General features: G+C 49.2%; 1 protein-coding gene across 5 annotated transcripts in view; it reads right to left on the bottom strand.

The window, feature by feature from the left end:
* BCORL1 (BCL6 corepressor like 1) overlaps positions 1-25,301 on the bottom strand; it is a 60,932-nt gene that overhangs the window by 24,739 nt on the left and 10,892 nt on the right. For 4 of the 5 annotated variants that reach the window (XM_087426778.1, XM_014792796.2, XM_004437296.3 and 1 more), the window contains 6 exons: positions 17,829-17,955; positions 13,066-13,156; positions 9,509-12,781; positions 4,955-5,120; positions 3,545-3,625; positions 1,167-1,556 (listed from right to left, as the gene is read on the bottom strand). In XM_087426778.1, the coding sequence (XP_087282904.1) occupies positions 1,167-1,556; positions 3,545-3,625; positions 4,955-5,120; positions 9,509-12,781; positions 13,066-13,156; positions 17,829-17,914 (4,087 nt within the window). In that variant the 5' untranslated portion in view covers positions 17,915-17,955. The remainder of the gene's footprint in view (positions 1-1,166; positions 1,557-3,544; positions 3,626-4,954; positions 5,121-9,508; positions 12,782-13,065; positions 13,157-17,828; positions 17,956-25,301) is intronic. The other variant, XM_014792798.2, reaches the window with a different exon arrangement.

Genomic DNA, 25,301 nt, shown 5'->3' on the forward strand with positions numbered 1-25,301 from the left:
GCTGAGGCCAACGGCTTGATAACTGATTCCCGACCAATCCATTATGGCTCTGGCAGAAAAAAGGGAAAATTATTCCTCCTCTGTCACATAGTGGACGAAAATGAGCTCAATTACTCTCAAGTGTAGGGATAGGTATTGTATATACCCCTACTTAAACAGAGCTGGAAATGAGGTCTAGCCTTCTTTGCATTGTAGCAAACCCAGAATCTACTACCCACTCAGTATGCGGTTATTCAGTTTTCGCTAATGAGGAGCCTGCAGATATTTACTGGCAGCTCAGGGTGAATACATTATAGGAGACAATCGTTGCTTCAAAGGCAGAGGTCAGAGCAAGAGAGTGCTCTTATGGAACCCAGAGATATGCTTTTTGCTCATCTAGAAATTCGCTATAGGAATGGGCCCGAACAGTACTTAGCGGAACATACTGATACTGGCCTCGGTGACAGTCTGTGCCGCCGTGATTACATATTATAGCATCTGACGTGGCCAAAGAAAGCCCAGTTTTCTCCTTGGGCTGCCTGCTTTTCCAACTCAGGTCCAACAAAAATGATGCCACCTTGGGTGACCTCAAAGCTTCACTCTGCCTCTTAATAACTGTTATGGCTTTAACCGAGAGAGCAAAGTTGTGCCCGCTTCTACTTGAAGTTCTTCTGTTGGGTCGAGGAAACCATTGTACTTCTTTTTAGCTTAGGGGCTGGAGGCATCCCAGGAAAGGCAGCCAATGCCTTCTTTCTTCTTGAACCCAGGATTCTAGGAGAGAGAACCCGAACTCCCAAAAGACCCAACTCCCTCAAGCCAACCAGAGAACTCCCTGGTATCGAGTTGTCCCATGCCAAGGATGTCACTGTGGCCTTGCCCACAGGTTCAGACTTTCATAAGAAATTGGAGGGCTCGGGCCTTCATGTCCTCAGCTCACCCGTAGGTCAGTCCGAACTCATTCAATCTCAACCCCAAGCCAAAACCTCGGGACTGGAGTTGAGTGACCCCCTCTGGCAGCTGAAGCTCATAGCACCAGGTTTCTATGGGTGCAGAGGCCTTTGGCTGGCGTAGAGAAGGCAGAGGTGGGAACACCCAAGATGCCCGAGGGTCCCCAGAAGCCAAAGTCTCTGTGGTTTGGGGACGGGTGACAGCAGCTCACTGGGGCAGCAGCCCCCGGCCGCCCTTACCTGCTCTCCCTTTCCGCCGCTGCTCTTCTTCTTGCTCGGTCAGGTACTCCCCAGTCTGATATTTTCGGCTCTTCTGCCGCCTCCGTTTCTTCCTCTTCACCAGGCCCTCCTCCTCATCTTCCTCCTCCTCCTCATTGGTGTCCCACATTTGCCGGGCAGCCTCTGTCCTCCAGGGCATTTCTCGGGCTCGCCACAGGTGCCTGCGGCCCTGGCTCAGCAGAGTCTTGTCCTGGGCATGGTGGCTGCGATACTGGGTGTCCTGTTGGGTCTTTCTCACCTTTCGACGCTTAGCCGGGGTAGGGGTCACCTCCTCTTCCTCCTCTGTGGGGAAGACTTCCTGGTTTCCCGTGTCACTGTCTGCCATACCAGCAAAGGAGCTACAGATGCTTCCTGTGGACGGGATGTACAGAGGACGGTCAGGTACCTCTTCAAAGGACAAAGAGTATGGTGTCGAAGCAAGTGCCCTGGATTAGGAGTTTGAAGGTCTGGGTTCAAGTTCAGGCTCTGCCAGTTATTAGCTGTACGCTCTGGGAAAGTTCCTTCACTTCCGTTTCCTTGTCTATGAAACAGGGATACTGTTCTCGGCCTTACTCACCTCACAGGACTGTTTTGAGGCTCAAGTGAGATAATTCATCTGTAAGTGCTTTACAGAGTCCAATATATCACGCAACTATCAAGTATCCAAACCATACACCCTTCCTCATCCATGTTGCCATGCCACTTTAATTCACTCCACAAACTCTTCCTTAGTGCTTACTCGGCACCAAGCACTGTGTAAGGGGCAGGAGAGGGCCGCAGGTCCCTGCCCTTTGAGAAATCAGGGTTTAGTAGAGGGTGAGGGAGGGTGGACTGGCAGGCGCCCCCGTCCCTGCTCACTATGTGACCACCAATCTCGCTGACAGAGCCACCCTGAACAAGCAGAATCGTCACAAAAGAAGAGTCTCAGGAAAAGCAAAGCAAGAAGGAGTCCCTTTCCTGTGACACAGCCTGGGTTAGCCCCACCCAAATGCTCCTCAGCCAGGCCCTCTTCCCTTACATTGACCCCACCTCCTATTGAGTGGCCAAGAGTCCAGGGGTGGAGCTTTCTCCCTGGCACTTCCCCCTGCCCCACGGCAGCTGTTCCTCACCGCTGGGCAGGCACTTCCCCCTCCTCTCGTCACCACCCCAGGTCGATGGTAGCTTTCCTGCCCTCCTCTGCCACCTTGCCAAGAGGCCATTTTCCTCCCCACTCCTTCCTTCAACTCCGCTAACAACAAAAGTACAGTCCTAAATTGGTCCAGTTTAGCACTAGAGGAGATCTGACATCTTCCTCAGAAGCAGCTCTGAGACACCACCATCTTTCTCCCAAGGCCCAGCTATTAACTCAACAATCCCCAAACCCAAGAGAAGTCAGCAGAAGAAAGAAACGCCTCGAGGCAAACAGAATGGCCCTTGACCAAAGCTTCAAGTCAGTCAGATTGCTTAAAGACAGCAAATACCTAGCAAACTTTCCATTATGTAGACCAGGCAGGGAATGAAGTGTTCTGGTTAACCTAATATTCTGGTTAATACGGAATCACCATAGAGATCACACAAGGATCACCAGCTTCCAAAGAATCAGATACAGTACAAGGTGTTTAACACTAAAACGACACTGGCCATGATGTAATCGCTCTTTGACGATTCAGAGGACACTTCAGGATTTTGCGAGGCCTCTGGGCCGTCATCACAAGCCCCAATTACCACTGCGCTCTCATGTGCTGAGGTGCCAGTTAACAGAATGTCGGATAACTGAGTTTACACTGTGTCCTGTTTCCCCATTCTATCCACTTTGCACGGAAATCTGGGTGAACCATGGCAGCCATTTCCAGCGCTACATGGAGGCTAGCAGACAATAGCGGTGGCTGGAAAAGGCTATCTTTTTTTAGATACTGGACGTTGACCAATATAAATTCAGGGGACCAAATATGATTCTGCTGGCCCTGATGACTCAATGCCCATTTCCAATTTTGATGATGCCTGTCACATAATGCAATAAGACAGAGACCCAAAGGTTAAATGTCCATGCTGAGATTGGCCCCAATAATCATGAGACACCAAAGGTTCGGGTGGAACCAGTTTTCCTGAATGGCACAGGCCTTTCCTCTTTCCACCACTGGCTGCCAACAAGAGATGTCAAATCTCTGTTCTGAAAAGCTAAGCAAATAGTCCTAAAATTGTGGGCAATGCCCTCTGTCCCCACCCCGGGCTCTCTTGTCTCTGCAAGGAGCTGGGCATCTTGGCATAGTGAATCAAATTCCCAACTCCCCACCTGAGCCAATGGCAAAATCGCTCACCTAGATTTCTACCTCTCTTCACAGAGAAGTGCCAAGATGGGTGACAGCCTCGGACTTACTCACCAGACTGACTGCGTGTCCGGGTGCTCAGAACCACAGGGATGAAGTCACGGAAACTGCTCTTTGCTTTCTTCTCCAAGGAACCTGGAGTGATGTGAAGTTCCGGGGCAGAAGGCAGAAACATCACAATCAGAGTCTAAGGGCTGGAAAGCCCCCCTGAGAGGGTCGGATGGAAAACTCAAGGGAGGGTTTGCATTTTCCCTGGGTTACATTTATTAGCTCCCCTTATGCTGCTATCACCTACGTATCTGTTCTAGAGAAGGAACATTCCCAGTGGTTTTTGAAAACTGGGAGTTGGGTCATTTTTGCTGACACCGAAAAAGGCAGTGCACGGACTCGATTCCCCAGCATGCCAGAAAGTAGAAGGCCCGGCTGCCTGCATGACTGTGAGGCTGCTGCACCTCCAGAAAGTTATAACTGAGCTGGAGCAGGCCCAAGAGAAGGGCAATCTCAATGAATCTTAGAGGACTGAGCGAGGCAGGAAGATGGGAGTAGGGAGTGGTGGACAGAGGGAAACTGCTATGTAAGAACAGACTAGAAACAGTCAGGTCATGTCAGACGGGCAAGGCAGTGAACACAGGCTACTGGGGGCAGGAATACTTGGGCTTCTCTCTCTGATGAGAGTGCCAAGGAACTATTAGGGGCAGAGCCTACAGGTTAAGTACACACTTCCCCACTCCAAACATCCTGTGTGTCCCTAAATAATAAGGGTTTAGGATTTCTCTAAAGTCTTCTAGCTTGCTAGCCAACTTTTAATTTTTTTTTTTTTTGTGATGAAGATTCAGCCCTGAGCTAACATCCATGCCAATCCTCCTCTTTTTGCTGAAGAAGACTGGCCCTGGGCTAACATCTGTGCCCATCTTCTTCCACTTTATATGGGACGCCACCACAGCATGGCCTGGTAAGTGGTGCATCGGTGCACGCCCAGGATCCGAACCGGGGCTGCCAGCAGCGGAGTGCATGCACTTAACTGCTACACCACGGGGCCAGCCCCACTAGCTTTTAATTTTTAACTTTTTATAATGAGAGTTTTCAAATATACCAAAGGTAGAGAAAACCATGTAACGAACCCCCATTCTGCTGTTTTGGTTTCAATCCTCAAATCCATTTCTTCTCTGAGCCTAGACCCATGGCAGGGTAACAGGCTGGCTATTCTGTTGTAGGACTGACTTTTGTCGGTCTGAAAACTACCTCCTTTGGCCTTCAGAATGTGCCTTATTCTAGCAACCAGAGTGAGCAGAATAAGCCCCTTGTCCCTTCTCCCTTGCCTTTGATTTCAGAGGTGTCAATTATATCTTCCTTCCATCGTGAGGAAGTCTCACTTTTCTGCTCCGTCTCAGAGCCCCTCCCCGTGACCTGCCATAGAAATCCCTCTGCAGCCCAGCCCGGAGGGCCAGGACCTGCGGGGCCTACCTTCCTCGTGGCCATCGGCTCGTTTTCCTGGAGACTGGGACTCTGGCTTTGTTGGCTTCCGGTGCTTGTGCTTTACCCTGACTCCATTGTGCTCTTTTCCTGAATCTGGAGCCCCCCTGGGGCTTTTCTTGGTGGGTTCCTGGGGGTCACTAGGCAGCTTCCGGCACTGTGGAGAGGTAGAGACAGTCAGGATGGAGGTCAGTTTCACGCCTTAAGAAAGCTCTCTTGAGCCCTGTGCCCTGTTTCTGACACATGGACATGAGCTACCCAAGTGGGGGCCTTTGGGAAGAGGCCACCTGCTGCCTTCCACAGCAGGCTATAAAGGCCTTTTTGGACTGAATCCAGTGCCCTAGCTAATCCCCATAGACATCCACACCCCGTCATCTTAAACAGGTCGACAGAGTCTGCATTCACAAGCCAAATAAACACACAAAGTCATTTAAAAGGTGCAAAGTCAGGCCCCATACTCTCTATATCCAAAGAGCAGTAGAGAGATGGGCAGAAGACAAAAATACCTCTTCTGCAGGTTGGGTGACTACGCTGTTCACGTCACTCCACTTTGGGTATTGACACCAACAACTGAACATAATTCTCAACACGAGCCAACTCAAGAAAAGTTGTCTATTTTCGTGTGTAAATTAATACCAGAAAACAGATTCAACTAAGGCAAGAAGAAAGGCACAGCATAGGAGCAATTCGAATCCCCCCATACTTACACAAGACACTGAAAAGGCCTGGGCGTTATTATTATTCATGCCACTTTATACTCTGCAGCACTTTCAACTTTTCAAAATGTTCTCTTCTCTACTATTTGATTTGATCTTCCCAAGAACCCTGAGAGGAGAAGCTAATATTACCCCCATTGAACAGACAAGGAAACTGAGGCTCCAAGACAAGAGGTTAAATGATTTGTCCAGGGCAACACACAGCCCAAGGCATCCACTTGCTCAGGGGCTGCCACTTAACAGGCAGGCCTGCAAGTTAGCTCATTTGGGCTTGCAGAGAGAAAGTGGCAGAGCTGGGACTAAGACCCAGGCCTCCTGGCTCCCAGCCTGGGCCTCTTCGCATCAGCTCTCATTCCCTTTCCTTTACTACTTGCACCTTCAACTGTTTTTGCTCAGCCCACTCACACCTACTGCCTGGTGCATCGTATAGGCACCATGGTTGTGCTTACACACCACAAGGACACTCTCAGCTTAACAGTCACATATTCTCACAAGCTTTGAGGTCTCGCCATGCCATTAAACAAGAAATAGGGCAAGGTAGGGATTTCCAGTATTCTAGGATCCAGGGAGTGCAGAATAAGCACCATGTTTTACCAATGAAAGCAGGCCCAAAGAAGAAAGGAAGAGTTGTTTTCCCCCTAAGCAGATCCACACACCAACTTCTAGAAGGTTAGCACTGTCTAGCTTCAGCTAAAGGGATGGCAGATATCTCATTAATGGAACATTTTCTGCGGGGGGAAGAGGGAGAGTGTGTCTCAGTTTTCCAGGGACAGGGAGTCACTATTCCCCATCAAATTCCAGGGCCTCTTACCATCCCATGAACTCCTCCTGCTCCATATTCAGCAGAAGGCTGAGCTAAAAGTTCAAGTTCAGTTTCCCCCTTTGCTTGCTGCCAGTTCCTACAAACCAAAGTGTTAGGAGAAATAAAGAATCGGGGAAGAAAGAGGAAGATGGGGCACTGCAGCTTCAAGTCTAACCTTCAGATATGGCCAGAGAAAAACTACTACTTTAAGTCAGGGGGAATAAAGTTCAACGCACATAAATTTGAACATGTCCTATTTATTTCTGAATATCAGTTTTAGCTAGCTCTTTCAAGTACAGATCACTAACTTTTACTTCCTAAGATAGACAAAAACAAGTAAAACAGAACATCTAGAAGGGATTTCTGTCTGTATCTTCTGCAAGGGCAGCACTGAGAGTAAAAATATACTGCACACTCCAACATGGGCAAAAAGTTGGGAGGATGGGGAGACTGTGTAAGACGAATGTTCTGGTTAACAGAGTTTTCAAAGGTTTTCCAAAGGATGAGTAGACAATAAGTACACTGAGCACCAGATGAAGCAGAGCTCTTTGCTGATGATTCAGAGGGCCCTTCAGGATTCCACAAAGCCTTGGGGCAGGTGGTGCTGGAGACAGGAGACTACTCTGATTCTTGGCCAGACCCTTGAAAGGGGCTGTTTTGAATTAGCCCCTGATCTTAGTTTGCTTATCAACAGTTTCCTTCTCAGAAAAACATCAGAAGGGAAAGATCTAAATTCTTGGTCTCTCGAAAAATGAACACTTACTAAATCATTACAGGCAGTCGCTAAGGGCTGCTTCACGGCCTCTGGTCCTGTAACTTTATTCTCTGCCCCGTGCATCTGTCAGTGGGCACAGGGAACTGTTCACCTAACACAGGAAGGGGCAGTGCCTGCCTGTCACTGAGTTATCTGCAAGACATAAGCTTCATGAGGGCAGAGACCACGTCTATTTTGTTGGCAATACTAACAATAAGAGCAGCAGCCGCTAACACCCACTGAGCACTCACTATGTGCTAAGCACTGTTCTAAATATTTACGTATAATCACCTCATTTAATCTTTTTTTAATGATAGCTGTGCTGACATAATTCATTGAGATACACCATACAATTCATTTATTTAAGTTTACAATTCAATTGTTCTTAGTACAGTCACAGAGTTGTGTAACTATCATCACTATCCAGATCCAGAACATTTTCGTCACCCCAAATGGAAACCCTGTACCCACTAAGCCATCACTCCCCAATTCCCCATCCCCTCCAGCCTTAGGCAGCCACTATTCTGCTTTCTGTCTCCATCAATTTGCCTGTTCTGGACATTTCACATCATCATCTCATTTAATCTTTACACAGCCCTATTAGGTAGGTACTACTATTGTCTCATTCTACAGATGAGGAGACTGAGGGCCAGAGAGATTAAGTAACTTGACCAATTATCACACAGCTAGAAAGAAGCAGAGCCAAGATTCAAACTCGGGCACTGTGCCTGGCTCCAGAGAGCACACTCCTCACCAAAACGCTGTACCACCCTCCTGAAGATGTATTCCCACTGCCTCGGAGAGATGGCATGTAGTAGCCAATCAACAAACACTGGCTAAATGGTCAGTGAAACAGCAATATATAAGGAGAGTGGAAGATAGTATGGCATAGCTGAAGATGAACATGAACTTTGGGGCCAACGAGCCCAGCTCTGCCATTTAGTAGCTGTGTAACTTGGAGTAACTTACCGACTCCATCTGTTTCCTTCATTTTCCTATCTGTAAATTGGGTGTAGCATTCACCTCATAGGGTATTGTAAGGATTAAGTTAGATAACATATGTAGGAAGCACTTGGTATATAGTAGGAGTTCAACAAATGGTAACAACTGTAACAACATGAATTATTATTATTCTTAGTACCACAAAGGGCAGGTCACATTTACCTGAGCAAATGCCATGAATATGCTCTACGATGTCATGACCCATCTTCTGACTTGACACATCTCTGCCCTACAGAGGTGGCTGTGAGGTCATTGATAAAAACCCACCCGAAATCTATCCCTGGGGTTCTTAACCTGGAGTCTATGGGTGGGCTTTGGGAAGGGAGTGAGTCCATGAACCTCTTGAAATTACTGGCAAAATTCTGAGGTCATGTTTCTGGAGACAGGGTCCACAGCTCTCATCAGCTTCTCAAAGTGCTTTATGGTCCAAAAAAGACTAACCTTCTGCCACAAACAAATTCTCGGTGCTCTGGCTAGAAATTTATTCATTAGTGTATATCAACATCCAATTTGAAGACTTGTTAACCTAACTTCAAATTAATCCAAATTTTGAATAAACCCTATCCTCAATTGCTTCAAGAATCTCCTTGGATCGCCAATGGCCTCTAGATCCCCTCTGGAGGACCACTGGATTCAAGTTGAGTCCTCCTGGCCCACCTTTTTGCCTAGAACTCTGCCACCATCCTTAGCCTATTAAGAACCCAGACCCAGATGCCCACATGCCTTGCACACCAAATTCCCAGTGGGCTGAAACCCAATGCTGCCACCCCAAGCATGAGGGGGGAGGATGGTGGATGAGCCCAGATGCCAAACTGGCTCTGGCCACACAAAACTCCAAGCAAATCTTGAGCCGGCTCCCCCAGGGGTGCAGAGAACAACCCTGTCAAAGGCCCCTTCCCTCCCTGGGCCCCAAGTTTTCAAGGCTGGCAGTAGTCTCAGAAAAGGAAAAGGAAGAATGGTTATGCAGGGAAGAGCCTGTTATTAATTGATTTCCCTTGCCAATACCTTGTTCCGCTTTCCAGCCTCATCTGGGACAATGGATTCCCTAGCCTCAGGGACCGAATCATTTCCCACATCCTACAAAATACAAGCCAGCCCTTCCCCGTGCTAAAACACCATATATGGAGAACGTGACTTAGATAAGGGACAGCAGGTCATTATTCACCTTACACAAGCCTTCTAATCAGTTCAGTTCACCAAGCTACTCAAGAACACCACCACCACCACCACCGGTTGACTGGCCCTGCCCTCAACCTCAGCCCAGCACTCACCTTGGGTCCATGGGAACTCCGGACTATGACCTTGGTTTGTGGCTGCAGCTCCTCACCATCCTTGTCTTTGCTACACTTCATTTTCTTGGGCGGCAGAGATTCGGTCACCCCATCGGTCACCCCCGAGTCTGGCTGCCACTTGTTTTTGCAAGCAAAGATGCCTATGCTCTCCTGTTTCACTCGAGCCTGCCCGGCCTTATTCCTCACTTCCGCTTGGCCCCGCTGGGCAGCTGCTGGGAGGCTATCGGCCCGGAAGCAGGTAGCTAAATTGAAGACCACATCACCATCCACCTTCTCCATTTTCACCCGCCCCAGGTCCACCTGGCTTCCAAGCTGCGAAAGCTCTGTGCTGGAGCCCCGCTTACCGCTCGGGACCACATCCAAGATAAGTTCCTTGGGCCGGCTGTCATGAGGTAGCAAAGGCAGCTCGGGCATCTTGCGTAGGTTCTGGGGCGTGGCCAGGACCAGCTCATGGGACATGTAGGTGGCCAGCACTTGGTTCTTAGGCTTTGTGTCTCCTCCCAGCTTCAGGCCACAAGCCCCCTGGGGGCCTTCCATCTTAGGAGTGCCATCAGGGCAGAGGTGGCTCTCTGATTCCTCAGGCCCCTGATTCACTCTTATGTCCCCACTGCTAGGCTGAACAGACAGTGCCAGGGTCCCTGTCTGAGGGCTGAGAGTCAAAAGGACAGGGTTAACTTGTTCTTCATAAGGCTTGGCAGCAATCCGGCAAGTTTTGTTCTTTGTGCCAGCGTCCTGCTCTGGAGCAAAGGGGCCCCCAGGCCGTGGTTGCCCCTCAGGAAGTCCATGCACAGCTTCACTGGGGCCAAGAGATGGCACACCAGAAAACTCAGAAACGACGCTGGTGGGCTTGATAGGCACCCCCTGACTGGGGGTCAGCTGCCCGGCACTGGAAATGCCAATGGAAAGCAGAGATGTTTGGTGGTATGGTGACCAGCCAACAGGCAGGACCTGGGTGCTGGTGGGTTTCCCATTGACTGAACACCGTGGGTAAATATTTGCTGGCCCCGTGGGCTTCCACAGAGAGAGCTCCTTGGTTTGGCACCCCGGCAGCCCAGGGGCGATGCGGGCTGGGGTGTAACGTTTGACTGTGCTTGGCTGTCCCTCAGTCCCAGCCTGGCTGCCCTTTTTGCCACAGGGGGCACCAGTGCTCTTAGGCTCTCCTTGATCGATGATGGAGATGGGCTCCTGCTTGGGGAGGTGGCGGGGATCTCGGTTGAGGCCCAGGTTGGGGTCTTTGTTCAGCAGCAGGGAGGCAGGCACTGGGTTGGCCACTCCCACGTAGGTGCCAGGAATGGTGCTGATCAACGCAGTTGAGTTCTTCACCCAGGTACTCGGGTCCCCATTTCTCACAATCTCAGGAAAGATGACGAAGGGTGAAGAAGTGGAGCCCAGGCATGAGGTGACGCTGCTGCCAGCAGCCTGCGTGGTGCGCTGAGACCTAGACAGGACTGTGGAGAGGAGGGCCTTGCTGCTGGTGTGCACGGGGGTCAACACGGGCATGGGGGGCGTCTTGCGTTGGTTCGGCAATGGAAGCTTCTGGCGGTTGGACTTGGAAGAGAGGTCGAGGGGCATCTCGCTGCACTCGGGTGGAGAGGCCATCTCTCGCTCCAGCTGTGGAGGTGACTTGAGGGGAGAGAAGGTGACGGAAGTCCCTTCTGTTTGCTGCTCAGTGCCACCTGGCATCTTGGCGGGGTGTGGTGGGGCTGAGCTCACGCTGGGGGCTGGCAGCAAAGGCTGTGGAGTTGGAAGCACCTTGGCAGACGCAGTAGAGAGGGAAGTATCTGCCAAAGGCCCGGGGACCCCATCGGGCGCAGGCTGGGTGCTGGTGCTGCCGGATGGGGAAGCACAGGGGAGCCTGTTCACCTCCAGAGAGACCAGTTTGGAATCTGAAGTCAGAGGCCGGGCCACAGAAAATGCATATGGGTAAGACCGTAGCTCTGGGGAGGCTAGCACGCCAGGGAGACACCTGTCCTGCAGGTAGGATGGCAGCACAGGGAGTGTAAGAGTGGAGGAGACCCCCAGGGTGGTTGGCAGTGTGGCCACACTGAGTGGCTGCCCACAGCTCGGAGGCGGGATATATACCAGCGGCTGGCTCGGGGTCAGTACTGTCCCTGGCTGAAAGGACAGGGGGACTTTTTGCATAGCTGGTGCCTGAGCTGCAGGAAAACACACTCGACTCAAACTAAAGGAGGCCGGGATGGGTGCAGAGGTGGGAATGGCAGTTGGTGTGGCAGCCGGCATGGGCGTGGGGGCTGGAGTAAAGATTGGGGCCGGGGTGGGTGCAGGCACTGGCGTAGGAGCAAAGGCAGGGATGAGGGTAGGGGTAGAAGGCGGGCCAGAGGATGGGGTTGGGGTAGGCATCGGCACTGACGGAGGGGCGGGAGCTGCTGGAGGTGTGGATGCTGGCATGGGAGCCAGAACTGGAGTGGGGACAGGTGCGAGGACCAGGGTTGGAGCCGAAGGAGGCACGGGAGCCTGGATCAGAGCCAAGGGAGGAGCTGAAACTGGGACTGAGAGGGGGGTAGGGGCTGGAGCTGACAGGGGAACGGGGCCAGAGGGGGGAGCAGAAGCTGGCACGGGCACCAGGACTGAGGCCGAAACTGAAAGGGGGTTCGAATCAGAGATGAGTGTGGGCACTGATGGTGGTGCCGGAGCCAGAGCCGGGACTGGTGCTAAGGGAGGGGAAGGAGCTGGAACCGAAGTGGCAACCTGGACAGGAACTAGCCCGGAATGGGGCACTGGGGCGGGGACAGAGAGGGGAACCTGGAATGGATCTGGAACAGACGGGGGGACAGAGGCCGAACTGGGAGCAGGGGGACAGATGGGGGCTGGCAGCGAACTGAAGTTAGTGGTAACCAGAGGCAGGGTTCCCTCCACAGGGACCCCAGTTCCCAGAGTTGCCAAAATGAAAGTGTTCTTCTCCCCGACACCATGCCGAGAGTCTAAAGCCTTTACCCCAGCTGGTGAGCAGTCCACCTGTTTGCTCATTTGGGTGCTGAGGGGAGTCCAGGAGCAGTCAGCCCTGCTGTTGCCGGCCTCGGCGCTGTCAGCAGTGGGCAGCTTGAGCCCGTCTCCTGGGCTGCTCAGCGGCACCAAGAGGCCTTCAGCCTCTGCCACGTTCCCAGCATAGTCCATTTTCGGCTGGGGGTCGTCAGGCTTGTCTTCTGACTTGTGCCCAAGCTTTTCTGTTGCACTGCCATCTGGGTCTGCCCCCCGGGCATTGCTGCCACCTCCAACTGCTGTGAGCTCCACCTGCAACGACAGAGCAGCATGCCCTCTTAGCCAGCTCTCTGTGGACAGTGCAAGTGTCCCGAGGCCCAGGGAGAGGCGACTGCTGCTCCTCTTTGCAACTAGACCAAACAGGCCTCGGCAGAAGCAAAGAGCAGCTGGCCAATTTCTGTCTCACATACAGCAACTCCTGGGAAATATCCTGTCCTTTCCTGCTTCCCTTCTTGGGATGGCAGGCCGGGCACATCGCCTGCGCAGTTCAGCTCCACCCTTGGGCAGTCAGCATGTGGCTCCTCATGGCCCCTTACCTTGGAAAAACTGCTGCTGACACAAAACTCCTGAGATCCAAAGCGCTGGCAGTCACCTGTCGTGGACTCCTCATCAGAAAGAGGTGCTCTTCTAGCATGGGAGACACAACCAGAGAAGGAACATGAGGCCTAGTCTTTGGGCCACTGCCACTTTCCCCAGAATGTCCCCTGACTGCCTGGGTTCCCATAAAACCTTCCTGTCTTAGTTCCCTTGGTGGCTTGGTGAAATCACAAGGAACTGGGGGGTCCAGGTCGCAAACCGGAGCCTCTATGCCCAGCGTTGCAAGTTCCTGCAAAGGAGCCCGATCTGACTAAACTCCCCTCTTTGGGCCGGGTATCTTGCTTTCTGGGGCTCTCGCAGGGAGTGTGGAGGACACCACAGCACCTTTGCCTTGTCCCCTGAGCTTACCCATCAAGGTGGCCATCCAGGAGGTACTGGGCTTTGCTGAAAGGGGAGAGGTAAATCACAGAAGATCTCAAAAGGCATGCAAGCTGCTTTTCTCTTAAATGCAATCTTATTTTAAGTCTCTATGGGAAGCTGGCTGCAGGTACCGTAAGGTTAATCCTTTCTTAAAACAAATAACCACTTCCATTGTTTTTCATGTTCTAAATCTGAATCATCACCTATTCACCTGATAGCCTTGCCTAGAGCAGATACACATTTATTAGCACACGTAATGGTACTGATTCGAGGCCACCAGGTCACCAGGTGCTGACGGGCATTTCAAAAGCATAACTTCTTTCCTCTCAGGGTGCCTCTATCCCTTTTCTAGAGTACCACCAGGCTCCAGCCAGCACCCTCCCTCCTACCCTTCTACCCTTGACTGCATCCCACCCCTGACCGGCTCCCCACTCTCTCCTTGGCCTCCCAGCACCACCGCATTCTCTCCCATCCCAAAGAGAGGCCTTCAAGGCCATAGACCCCAAAATCAAGTTGGTGTGTCGTGGAGGGAAGGGTCAAGGCCAAAGAGTTGAGTCCCAAAGGAGGAAAACTCAACTGTACTCCCACCTGCTCAAAAAGTCTTCTCCATATTTTGGATAAGAATCGTAGAAAATGGTACATCCTGACCAAAAAAAAAAAAAGGTCATACAGGGAGGGTGAAGAGAAGAAAACACTGACTGGAAGTTTGGTATTTTGAGTACAGCAAGAACGTCCCACTGTGTGCCCCAAGGAAGACACCTATGGGGCAAGGGCCGGGGTGTGAGTGGCAGAGTGGAAGGTCTGGGTGCGAGATTAAGCTCCAGCAGAAGTTCTATGGTGCGGCTCCTAGGGGGCAGAACACAGGAATGCTCTCTGCGCCTCTGGGGAGGGGACTGCCTTGGGGTTCACCCCCCTTCTTCAGAGCCTCGCCCTGAGCTCTGCAACAGCCCAGGAAGAAGCCAGCTCCGGCCTCACCAGGGCACCCAAAGGGCATTCAGGGGGCCCACAGTGAACCCCCACAAGAATGAGTAACAGCCTACTAACTCCCTTCCTCCCACTGGAACAGGCACCACTGATGAACTTGAAAATTGTACCTGGGCAAGAGAAGCAGAAAAGCAAGGGGGATCACCACGGGCCTCTCCCCATCTTTTCAGGGTTCCAGAAGGGGCTAACAGCGCAGGGGAAGGGGGCTTATTCCCTTTAAAAGACAGCTAGGCTGGCAGAAGTGGGAAGGTTCCACTGCTGGCAATGACTGTTGGCAACAAATAGAAATGATCATAAGGACAGGCAAGGGCTGGAGATGCAGTCAGGGTCTCGAGTAAGGGGAAGAAAGGGGACCTGAGCGAAAGGGAAAACACACTTTGACATCAACTCCTGAGAGACCCAAAAAGTAAGACCTATACCCAGCCTTGGGCCAGGGGAGAAGCATGTTCCAACTAGACTGGCCAGGGAGGGTTTTGGGGGAGGATGGTGGTGACGGGAAACAAGCAGTAGTGCCCCCCTTCACCAACCCCACCTGAGGGCCCCTAGAGGGAAGACGCTATTTATTTACATTCTTTCCCCTTCTGACTATACAAAGGGGAGCTAGCTGCATGCTCGACCCCGGTTGCTCAGCTCCCACCCTGCATAAAACCATCCTGAAAGCAGAAACCCTGCCCTCGAAGGAAGCCACCAGAGAATGGCAGAGCCTGCCGGCCCAGAGACTCTGGAGGCGGCAGCGGCAGCGGGAACAGGAGTCCTGGCTACTACAACCACACCCACGCCCAAGTGCCAGCCCCCGAGGCTCTGGGAAAATGTCGTGAGGCCACATTTATTTCAAATCCTCCGAGGAGAGGGGTATGCAAAGCTAAGCAAACGTTAAATTGCTCCATTGAGAGAAGAGCCTGGGACAGGAACAGCTTGCAGGGGAGGAGTGTCCAGGGAGAGCTGGGTCAACTGGGCAAGGTGAGGAGGGGGTGGGGGGTGGGGAGGAGGGAGCAGGGGTCAAAGCAGGCTTCAATCAGGACTGAAAATCAATCTGCCATTCCTTCTCAGCAGAGATGACCCTGGGCTGTTATGCTCAAGGCTTTGCTGAACTTAAACCAGAAACAGCCATAACCTTTCAGGGCCAGTCTTCTAATTATTAAGGGCTAGCACCACTGTCAAACTGGACCTTTTTCAGTTCCTGTTGGGCCCTGACCACACGGAACACATTGGGCTCCTTATCTTCCAGCCCCTGCAGACTTCTCCACCTGAGTCCCACCACACCCCAAGACCGCCTTCACTCCAGCCAGGGCCTTCCCCAAACACACCGCGTGGGAAACACCAACCCTCACCTCAAATTCCTACTCATCCCTCAAGTCTGCCTCAGATGTCATTGCCTCTGGGAAGCCTTCCCTTATTCCCCCAGGAAGTCTGTCATTCTTGCACTAGACTCCCACAGGACCCGTACATGCCACTCTACAGCACTCACCGCCAATGTCCCACGACTACTGGCTTGCACTCACTGGGTTTAATAAACGTTTGCTGAAGGAAGAAATGAATGAGTGCAACAAAGGAAGCAAGCAAGCAAGAAACAGAGATTTAGCTGGAGGTTGGACCAGAGTCAGCCACCTGGGGCCAGCAGGAAGCCCCTGCCTCCTGTTCCTGCTGTCCCCAAATGCATCTGATGAGGCCAGGCAGGCTTCTCAAACATAACTTCAAGAGTTAACCCCCAGGTGCAGCTTTGTCCCCAAAATTCCTAAGGTCTACAAGTTGTAAAGGGCTGAGGAAGATGGTTTTTAAATAAGGTGAGGTCACATTTTGGAAATCAGCTGTAGCATGGCTTAGACTGAGGTGGGAAGGCGACAATAAAGGGTAGAGGAGATCAGAAGAGACAACACTTAGAAGGTCACCTTAACCACTAGGCATATGTGGTAATTGAACATCCCAGGAAAGGTCCATAAAGAGGGAAAATCAGGTTTGGGGCCCATTTCCTGCTCCTTTCTCAGCAGAGATTTAGAATGGACAGTGAACCAAGGTAACTTGTCCATTGATATTTTTGAGGGCTCTAGTCCAGATCTCTGCATCAAAGTCTCAACTACTTGTAACCAGTTGCCAATGAATACTTACACAAATCAATACCACTACCATGCCTTCCCCCAGGTCATGTCTTAGTAATTATCTAAGGACATACATGATATGCAAAGGAAAATACCTTTCTTGTGCAGATCTGAGAATTTTGTCTTATTTTCCTTGGTCTTGACTTTTATATTCTAAAATTAAATCCCTTTCAAGTCCATCTCTAAGTTGTTCCTCAGGATACAGAACATTAAACTATCAGGTGCTAATGGCTTTAAAAAAATGAAAAGGTCTATTCTCCTAACATGAACCTCAGACAAGTACACACTTCTGTGAAGAACAGAAGAAAGTAGATACACACGAAGACATCCATTCCTTTTCTCTTCAAAATGACCAACGCTCCCCCACATGCACACACACCCATGCACACACTTTCAAGATGTACCCAAGCAAACGCCAGATCTCGAATCCCAGGAAAAACCATATTGTTCTGGGTTCTAGGTGATTGATCCTGATGTATTTGGATTTAAACACTCAAGAGACTGAAACAACAGCTAAATACCAGCAAGCGTGAGGGAGCCATGCCTTCTGTAAAAATGGGAGAGGCGTTGCAACCATCATAACCAAGGGTTATTAAAGTCAAATATAAAATCTGAAGGCCATTTTGAGTGCCCTTCGTGTGGACCATGATCAGGAAATGGCATAGCTTGGTCAACCAAATATTTTGGTGAACAGAAGACTGCAAACACACACAGATCAGGCAGGCATCATCAACTCTCAATTTTGCATGAAAACTACGTTAAGCGGTTTGATCTTCCTTTGATACTTCCTAAGGATCTCACTGCGAATCGTCATTAGCCTTGTGAGGCAGGAAAGTGCTGATCACCAGAATACCCACTAACAGTTCCCAGTATAAAGCTAAATGATAAAACTGCCTTTCTTCCAGGCTTAGATCAGGGCCAAAAATATCCTAAGCGTATCCTTGAGCACTGAACATGGATGCTGCAAATAAAAATTGCAGTCTCCTGAGCTTCCCCTTACTCCACCATCTGACAGTTCTTAATGAATAGACAAATACTAGTTGGCAAAAGGTCATCTGTTGGCCTCTTCGCCTTTATCTGAACAGGGAGAGCATGGCAGAGCAGGCCACTCACACAGCCCCAGCCCCATCCCGTCTCAGGAAAATTAGAAACAACCAACAGTCTCCTCTCCAGGTTCCCTCCCCAGGCCCTGCGGCAGCCACCCCTCTGGTGAGTAGGTACTGCTCACTAGAAGCCAGCAGCAGCCTTCCCAGCCTCCTCACCTCTCTTCGTTGATGCCACACATGCGAATCCGGTCAGAACTGGTCCAGTTGTGCACGCCGCTGTAGAGCGGTGCTGTAGAGATCATGACAGCCACTCACCACCAGAGACCAGCTGTGGCCACTCCCCCTGGGGGAAAAAACCCAAAAAATCAAAACTCCTAACAGGGACAGCTGCTTTAACTAACTTTAACAAGGAAACGTTTAAATAAAGGTAATTATAGCACCAAAATGTTAAAGCAGTCTCTCTCACAAGCGAGCCTGCTATGGAAAATTAATGTCCAAATGGGGATGAAGGAGCACCAGCTTTCCAGGAATCCATAGGTTTCAGGATGGAGACAAGGACGCTGTTAATCACCTAGAGTGATTTTTAAATTATCTTAAAGACAGATATGCTTGAGTGTTCGAGGAAATCCAATCTATTTCAGACAAATGAGATGACAGTATATTTTTCTACACACATTTAGCCTAACCAACTACAGTTAGAGGGTCGTTCCCATATATGAACAGTGCATTGAAAGACTACTGGGGATCTTTTTCTCGTCAACTCTCTAATCCGTGGGTACTGAAGTATTTGAGTGACGTAGCCAATTTAAGATCTCCAGAGAAAGCACATGCTTTCTTTATAAGCCCTTCAACAATACTCTATTCTGATTTCAAGTTGGGAGTTATATAGATATAACTTGTATATCTAACCTAGTTTAAAGCTCTCTCCAAATCACATGCAATACTTTTTGTACTCTGACCACAGGCAAGAAAACAAACAAAATACAATGTTCCATCAAGAACCACACATTTCTGTCCTTCCTGTCAGTCTGTCATCCCCATGACCTACTACCCCCTTCACCAGCAAGTGTCCACCTCTTACTGTTGACAGCCACTGCATAGCCAATTCACCTTCCAGAGAAAATGAGGCACCAAGAAAAAGAGCTTTATCCAATGAGCTTGTCTTGAGACCCTTAAACTCTTGAGTTAACTTATTAGCTAAAGGCCTTATTCATCAAAGCTCAACTGAACAGAACCCTACAGTGATCAGAATTGTATGCTGTTCTCCACTTTCCAAAGAAGTAAATCACAGTAAAATATAGTCACATCAGGGATTTGTTTCATTTATCCTTTATACAATTCTCAGAGATTGTCCATATTCAACACAATATCACTTATTCATTCAACAAATATTTATTGAGCTCCTACTGTGGGCCAGCACTGTCCTAGGTACTGAGGATTCAACAATTAACAAAAAAGACCAAACATCTCTGCCTTCATGGAGCTTATATTCTAGTGGGATGAGACGGACAATAAACACGTTAAATGATTCTATGTTATAGTATGTTAGAAGGTGGTATAACACAGGCAAAGGGGCATGGCAATGGTCTAGGGGGGTAGCGGAATGGGCTACAATTTGAAAGTGGGTGATCAGGGTAGGCCTTGCTGAGAAGGGGACATTTAAATATCCTGAATGAAGCAAGGGGGTGAGCCATGTGGATATCTGAGGGAAGAGCATTCCAGGCAGAGGGAACAACCTATGCAAAGGTCCTAAAGCAGGAGGCTGCCTACTAAGATCAAGGAAGAGCCAGGAGGGGCGTGGCTGGCGCAGAGAGTGAGCAAGGGAGACAGGCGGTGACAGGAGAGCAAAGCCACATCCCCCTGTTCTCTTCTTGGTCCTCACCCTGCTCCCTATCTCTGCAGCATACGATGCTACTGCCCTCGCCCCTTTCTTTGTACTTGCCCCTCTCCTGACTTTCCTGACCCACAGCCTGCTGGCTCACCTGGGGCCTTTCTCTCCCGCCACCCACCCCAGGAACCTGGCCCACATCTTCAGTCTCTCCTCACCTCTGCCACCCTCTCCCATCTCTTCCCCTTCCCTCCCTCTTTTTCTTCCTATACCCGCTCCTCTCTCTCTCTCTCTTTCCCTCCCCTCCCCTTTCAATTTCTCCCATTTCCCTCTATTCCTCCTTCTCAGTATTATTATTACTATTCTCCCAGCTGTCTCTTCTCTTCTCCCTACCTCCTCTCTCTCTCTCAGCACAGTCCTCTCTCCTCCAACTTCCTCCTCTTTCCCACCTCTCTTGCCCCTGCCCTTTCCCTCGTTTATCTCACTTTCCTCATTTTCCCTCAGGCTCCACTCTCTCCTCCCTCTCCTCCTCCTTCCCTTTCTCCCCTCCTCCTGCCCCCCCACCTCCCCTCTACTCTTTGTCCTCCAGCCTAAGCCTTCAGCCTCCCTCTCTGGTCTTACTGTCTCCTTCTGTGTCTCTTGTCCTCCTTCCGTCTCTTTCTGTCTCTCTAGCTCAGTCTGGCTCTCCCCTACCTCTACCTCTCTCCCTCTGCATGTGTATATGTCAGCCCTGCCCCTCCTTCTCTCTCAGCTCATGAGCTCCCACAGTTTCAACTCACCCCTTCGTGCTGATGACTCCCAAATCGGTATCTCTAGCTCTGACCTCTCTCCTTAGACCCAGACCAGAATTTCCAGCTGCCAACAACTTGCTGTTAATTGGATGTCCACCAAGCCCCTCAGACTCAATGTGTCTCAAACCGAACTCATTATCTGTTCCCATAAACCTGCTCCCCACCCCCTACGCCCAGCATGTTTCCTATCTTAGTTAATAGCACCACTATCCTCTAGCCTGGAAATTTCTGCGTTCTCGCCTTCAACTCCTTCTCTCTCCCACCGCCCACATCCAATCAGGAGTCAAGCCAAAATAATACCATCTCCATCCTCTCCTTCTACCCCTCTTGCCACTACCCTGGATGCAGGCCCTCATCATTTCTCACCCAGAATATTACAATAGCCTCTTAACTGGTCCTTCTGCCTCCAATCTCTTGATTCTACAATCAATTCATCTTCTAAAGCACCAGTTCGATCACGTCACCCCCTCCCTCCTCAAAAGCTTTCAATAGCTTCCCTCTGTCTTCAGAATCAAGCCTGCATTTCTCAGCACAGCATTTAGGGCCTCCATGACCTGGCCTCAAATCTCCCCTTGCCTCCTCTTTGGCCACATCCTACCATTTCCCTGCTGCCCTTGCCATCTCGGCTCCTGACCAGTCCCTGAACAGACCATCCAGTTTCAGGACTTTGATGTTTCTTCACCCTGAAATGGCCCCTCCTGTGCCTCCTCTTCCTCTCTTATCCCTGAAGGCCTAGCTTAAATGTCATCATGTCATCTGCCCGACCCCAGCTCCTGGTTAGTTAACCCTTCCCTCTCTGGTTCCCCTCAAACATTTCATTCAAATATTCTTGAAACATTCCTCCCTCTACCACAGCACTGATTCTTATTCTCCTCTGCAATGTGCTTAGTTGGGGGCATGGCATGTCTGTCTCTCCCACCAGATAAACAGCTACTTAAGGTAAGAAATACCGTCTTTCCTGTCTCTGGTTCCTCTGCAATGTCTTACAAATAGTAAGTACTAAGTAAATCCATGTTACGTGGAAGTGAATCCTGGATGAGAATTGAGGTGATGACCCTGAGAAATTACAAGAAGCAAAATGAACCAAAAAAAAGAAAAAAAAAGTGTCCACCATGCTTACTTACTATAGAAAATATGTTGCCCTTCAATGAAAAAACTATGCATTGTCTATAGCATACCCTTCCCAGCTGCCTGATTCCAGCCCAGTTCATTGTCTTTGAGCTATTTTGCACCTCTATAAATTGCAGGTAACTGATGGATATGCAAACTCTGTCTTGTCCCATAGTTTGGATTGACTTCCCTCCCCACTGTGGAAAAACCAGTTTTGCCTCCATTTGCAATTCAATTCCTTTACTCCATATAAATTTGTGCTTTTGGACTTTTTCTTTCAACTGGCTATAACATCTGTCTGGTTCCTTTGTTGATTAATGAGTAAAATAAAATCTTTATCACATGCTCATTTTTATATGTATGACGCTTATGATTTTACCTTTTTCTGAAAATTATCTTTAACATTACTAAGACAGTTATGTGGGTTAACACATAATTTTAGAAAGATTTCAACAAGGGGTAAGACAAATGGATTGACTGTCTGCCTCATGTCAGTTCACCAGGACCCCGTTCCCTGAACATCCTGCTTAATCAAGTTTTGACTGTTTCTTAGAATATCTTGGAATATCCCAGTTTAAGAAACAACAGCTCAGCCATTTGGCTGATACACCAGGTACTTTTTTCCTCTTTATGCAGAATTAGAAGACTAAGGCAACAGAAGGGGCCATTCTCAACTAAAGATGAATTTTAACACAGAGTACAAGTTTTAGTTGCTGCCTGAATATTTGTAGGCAGCAGATATAAGCCAGTCACCATGGCTTTTTCACTCTTAGGTTAATTTTTGTTCTGTTTAGAGGGAATTAGTAGGTTTTTAGGGCCTGGGACAGAAATCGGGTGGGGGGGATCCTGGCATTTGGAAACAGAACAACATATAAAATCTAATCACCTAGACAAAGAAGGTTTTAGGCCCTCAAAACCCCCAAAATAACAAGAACAAAAATAAAATCAAGTAAAAACCAAAATAATTACCGCACAATACACATCTTATGACTACCTAGAGAGCAAAACTGATAGCAGATATCCCCATTTTCACGAGATCCTGAAGATGGAGCATCTGTTTAAATCTTAGCCTCCCACTCTTACATTATCATTTTTGTCCGAGCAGAACCCCTTCCTGTGTGAAGCCCACTGCTACTAATTAACAGTACCCTTTGTGGAGGAGGGAAGGGAGAGTTAGAAAGCACAGGCAGGAGAGTACCGAGCTAAGTGGTCTACACAGAAGGCAAGATCGGTCCTCCCACTAAGTGGTCTACACAAGGAAGCAAGAGGTCCTTGCAAGCCAGAGAGCCAGCAAAGGGAACTTCTGAAGAGGCACTGCTGTTATCAATGCCCACATAGGACAGGAGGCGTCAAGATGGCCAACATATAGCAGTGTCTCCCAAGCCAGAATCACTGAGGAGCATGTTCAAAATACAGATTCATAGGTCCCAGCCCTGGAGATTCTGATCCAGTAGGCCTAGAGTTTTGTTCTGTTATTATCATGTCCAATCAAATGAGTAACCCCTCAGCTGTACAGTACTTCTCAGGGGAGGTGAGCAAAAAGGAAAAACCTTACAGACACGCCACACTTGGTAGGTTCCGCTGGCATACACACTTGTGTACCGGCTTGCTTTCTTTCACAGCACCCGCACTCATGTGTGGCATGCGTTCTCAATCTCTCTCTCTCTCTCTCTCTCTCCCCCTCTCTCTCGCTCGCTCTCTGATGGGAATCATCACATCAAAGGCAAAAGGCGAAGTTCCTAAAAGGAACTTGGAAGAAACCTGGTAATCCCAAGTGACCCCGGAAGCATAGGCACAAGGATATGAAATACCTCGCAGGATTTTCCCAGATGTCACAACCATGTAATTGTTAAGAAATGAACAGCTGCACGGCCCCAGAATCAAATGCTGGTCACTGCCTGGAAGGCAATGGGACCACTGTGAGCTATCTCCACTTTGGGGGGAAAAACTCAAAAGACACATCCAACTCGTGGTGAGAACAAAGGAGAGCATATGCTACACCAACCCAAAGTGATAAGCGTGGCTGAAAAAAAATAAACAGGATGTTTCGATTTAGGAGGCACATATATACAGAAATAGAAGGACCAAGATCCGAGAGAATGGATCCAACAAGCAGGCAGCAGAGAGTAGGCAGGCAGACATAATCACCACACTACGAAATAGGGGAAACCAAAAAGAAAATGGACTAATAGGAGAACAATAACTTTAAAATGGTGAAAAGAGCAGCCAAGTGGAGGGCGAGCAGTTAGTAGAAGCGAAACCATAATGAAGCAGAGATCTTTCCAAAAAAATCCAAAAGAAAAAAAGAACGCTAGAAGACAAGAGCAGGTGTGAAAGGCATAAAAGAGAAGCCCATGGCATATAACAACCAACAGGGAAAAAATGAAATAGGGGAACCTGAAATATTTCACCATCATGGGCCAAACTGAAACACTGTGGGGAAGCACTGAAGACAGACATTTTAGAAAAGTTTAGGGAGAATATGTTACCAAAAGGGGAAGAACATCAAATTATAGCCCAAGTCAGGGTTCGGTGGAGTGGGTAATAGGGCCCAGGCAGCACTAAAATCTCAAAGGAAATTTTACAAATTGGGTAGACTTTTTTGGTTTTGTTTTGAAATGAAGATGCCAAAACAAGCAGATTTCACAATAACTACAAGAAAAAGCATGGTCGTCGTGCATATGAGGAAGAGCAGGACACAAGAGGAGCTAATAGAGCATCTATCTGACAAATGTTTTTTTACCAAGGTAGACATCGTTCAAAAAGTTTTTAACCTTGAAAATGACCAGACAGGGTGTTCGTCCAATAGGCAAGTTCCCCAGAATCACGTAGCTCCTTCTGTGGCCAAAGACAATTGGCACTGGCAACATATGGGACACAACTAGGCCCTCTACACATAGCATGCAACCTGCCCATTTCTTCTTGGTTGGACTCTACCATCGAGACAGTAAATTAGAAACTCAAGATTAAGAAGGTTTCTATTAAACTAAATCTGGTAGTACTCCTCCAGGCTTCATTTGGTTCACACTGCCTGGTGACCTGGAAGCAATTACGACTTTAAAAAACGAAATGAAAGAGCTGGAAAATATTCATCTTGAAGCCTGGCCCTGACTCTGTCCTCAAGAGGATAGGCGGGGCCTGCCGACAGTTTAAGGAGGAGGGTTGGGTCAGTGATGACTAATGAGAGAAGAAAACCAAATTTGGGACCTACTGCTCCAATAGAAATCCAGAGCTCTGGGTAAACCTCCCATAAGACAGAAGCATTCAGGGGCTAGCCTGGTGGCGCAAGCGGTTAAGTGTGCGCGCTCCGCTTCAGCGGCCCGGGGTCCGCAGGTTTGTATCCCGGGCACGCACCAATACACCGCTTGTTAAGTCATGCTGTGGCGGCATCCCACATAAAGTAGAGGAAGATGGGCACGGATGTTAGCTCAGGGCCAATCTTCCTCAAGGAAAAAAAAAGGGGAGGATTGGCATCAGATGTTAGCTCAGGGCTAGTCCTCCTCACACACACACAAAAAAAGACAGAAGCATTCACATTCAAACTTCACAGAAGCAAAGGAGAGGCTATCCCATTCCCCCACTTTGGGAAAAGCAGCATCTAAGACACTCCCAAGGAGATCCAAGGGACCACTGACATTGAGATCCTAGGGCCAAAGTGAAAGGCCATGACTTCTACCCAGTCACTGGAGGACCTTTAGAGAGAGGTCGAACACCTCAAAATCATTGTTTCAATAGGAAAGTGTACACATACCCAACAAGGATAACTGTACCTGGCTTTACAAATGGAACCTCTACCACAGATCTTACCCTCCTTGTCGCTCTGCCTTCTTCCATGTGTATTCAACAGGAGACTAACATTCCTGTTTTTGCAACTTAATCACATATCCCAAACCTCACCCCCAATGAGGAAGTTCTCCCAATGTAAATGGTTCTAATTCAATAATTTCCCATATAAGGGTC

Source organism: Ceratotherium simum, chromosome X, assembly GCF_057802395.1.
Source record: "Ceratotherium simum simum isolate JZ-2026a chromosome X, ASM5780239v1, whole genome shotgun sequence".
In the NCBI taxonomy this organism is placed as follows: Eukaryota; Metazoa; Chordata; class Mammalia; order Perissodactyla; family Rhinocerotidae; genus Ceratotherium; species Ceratotherium simum.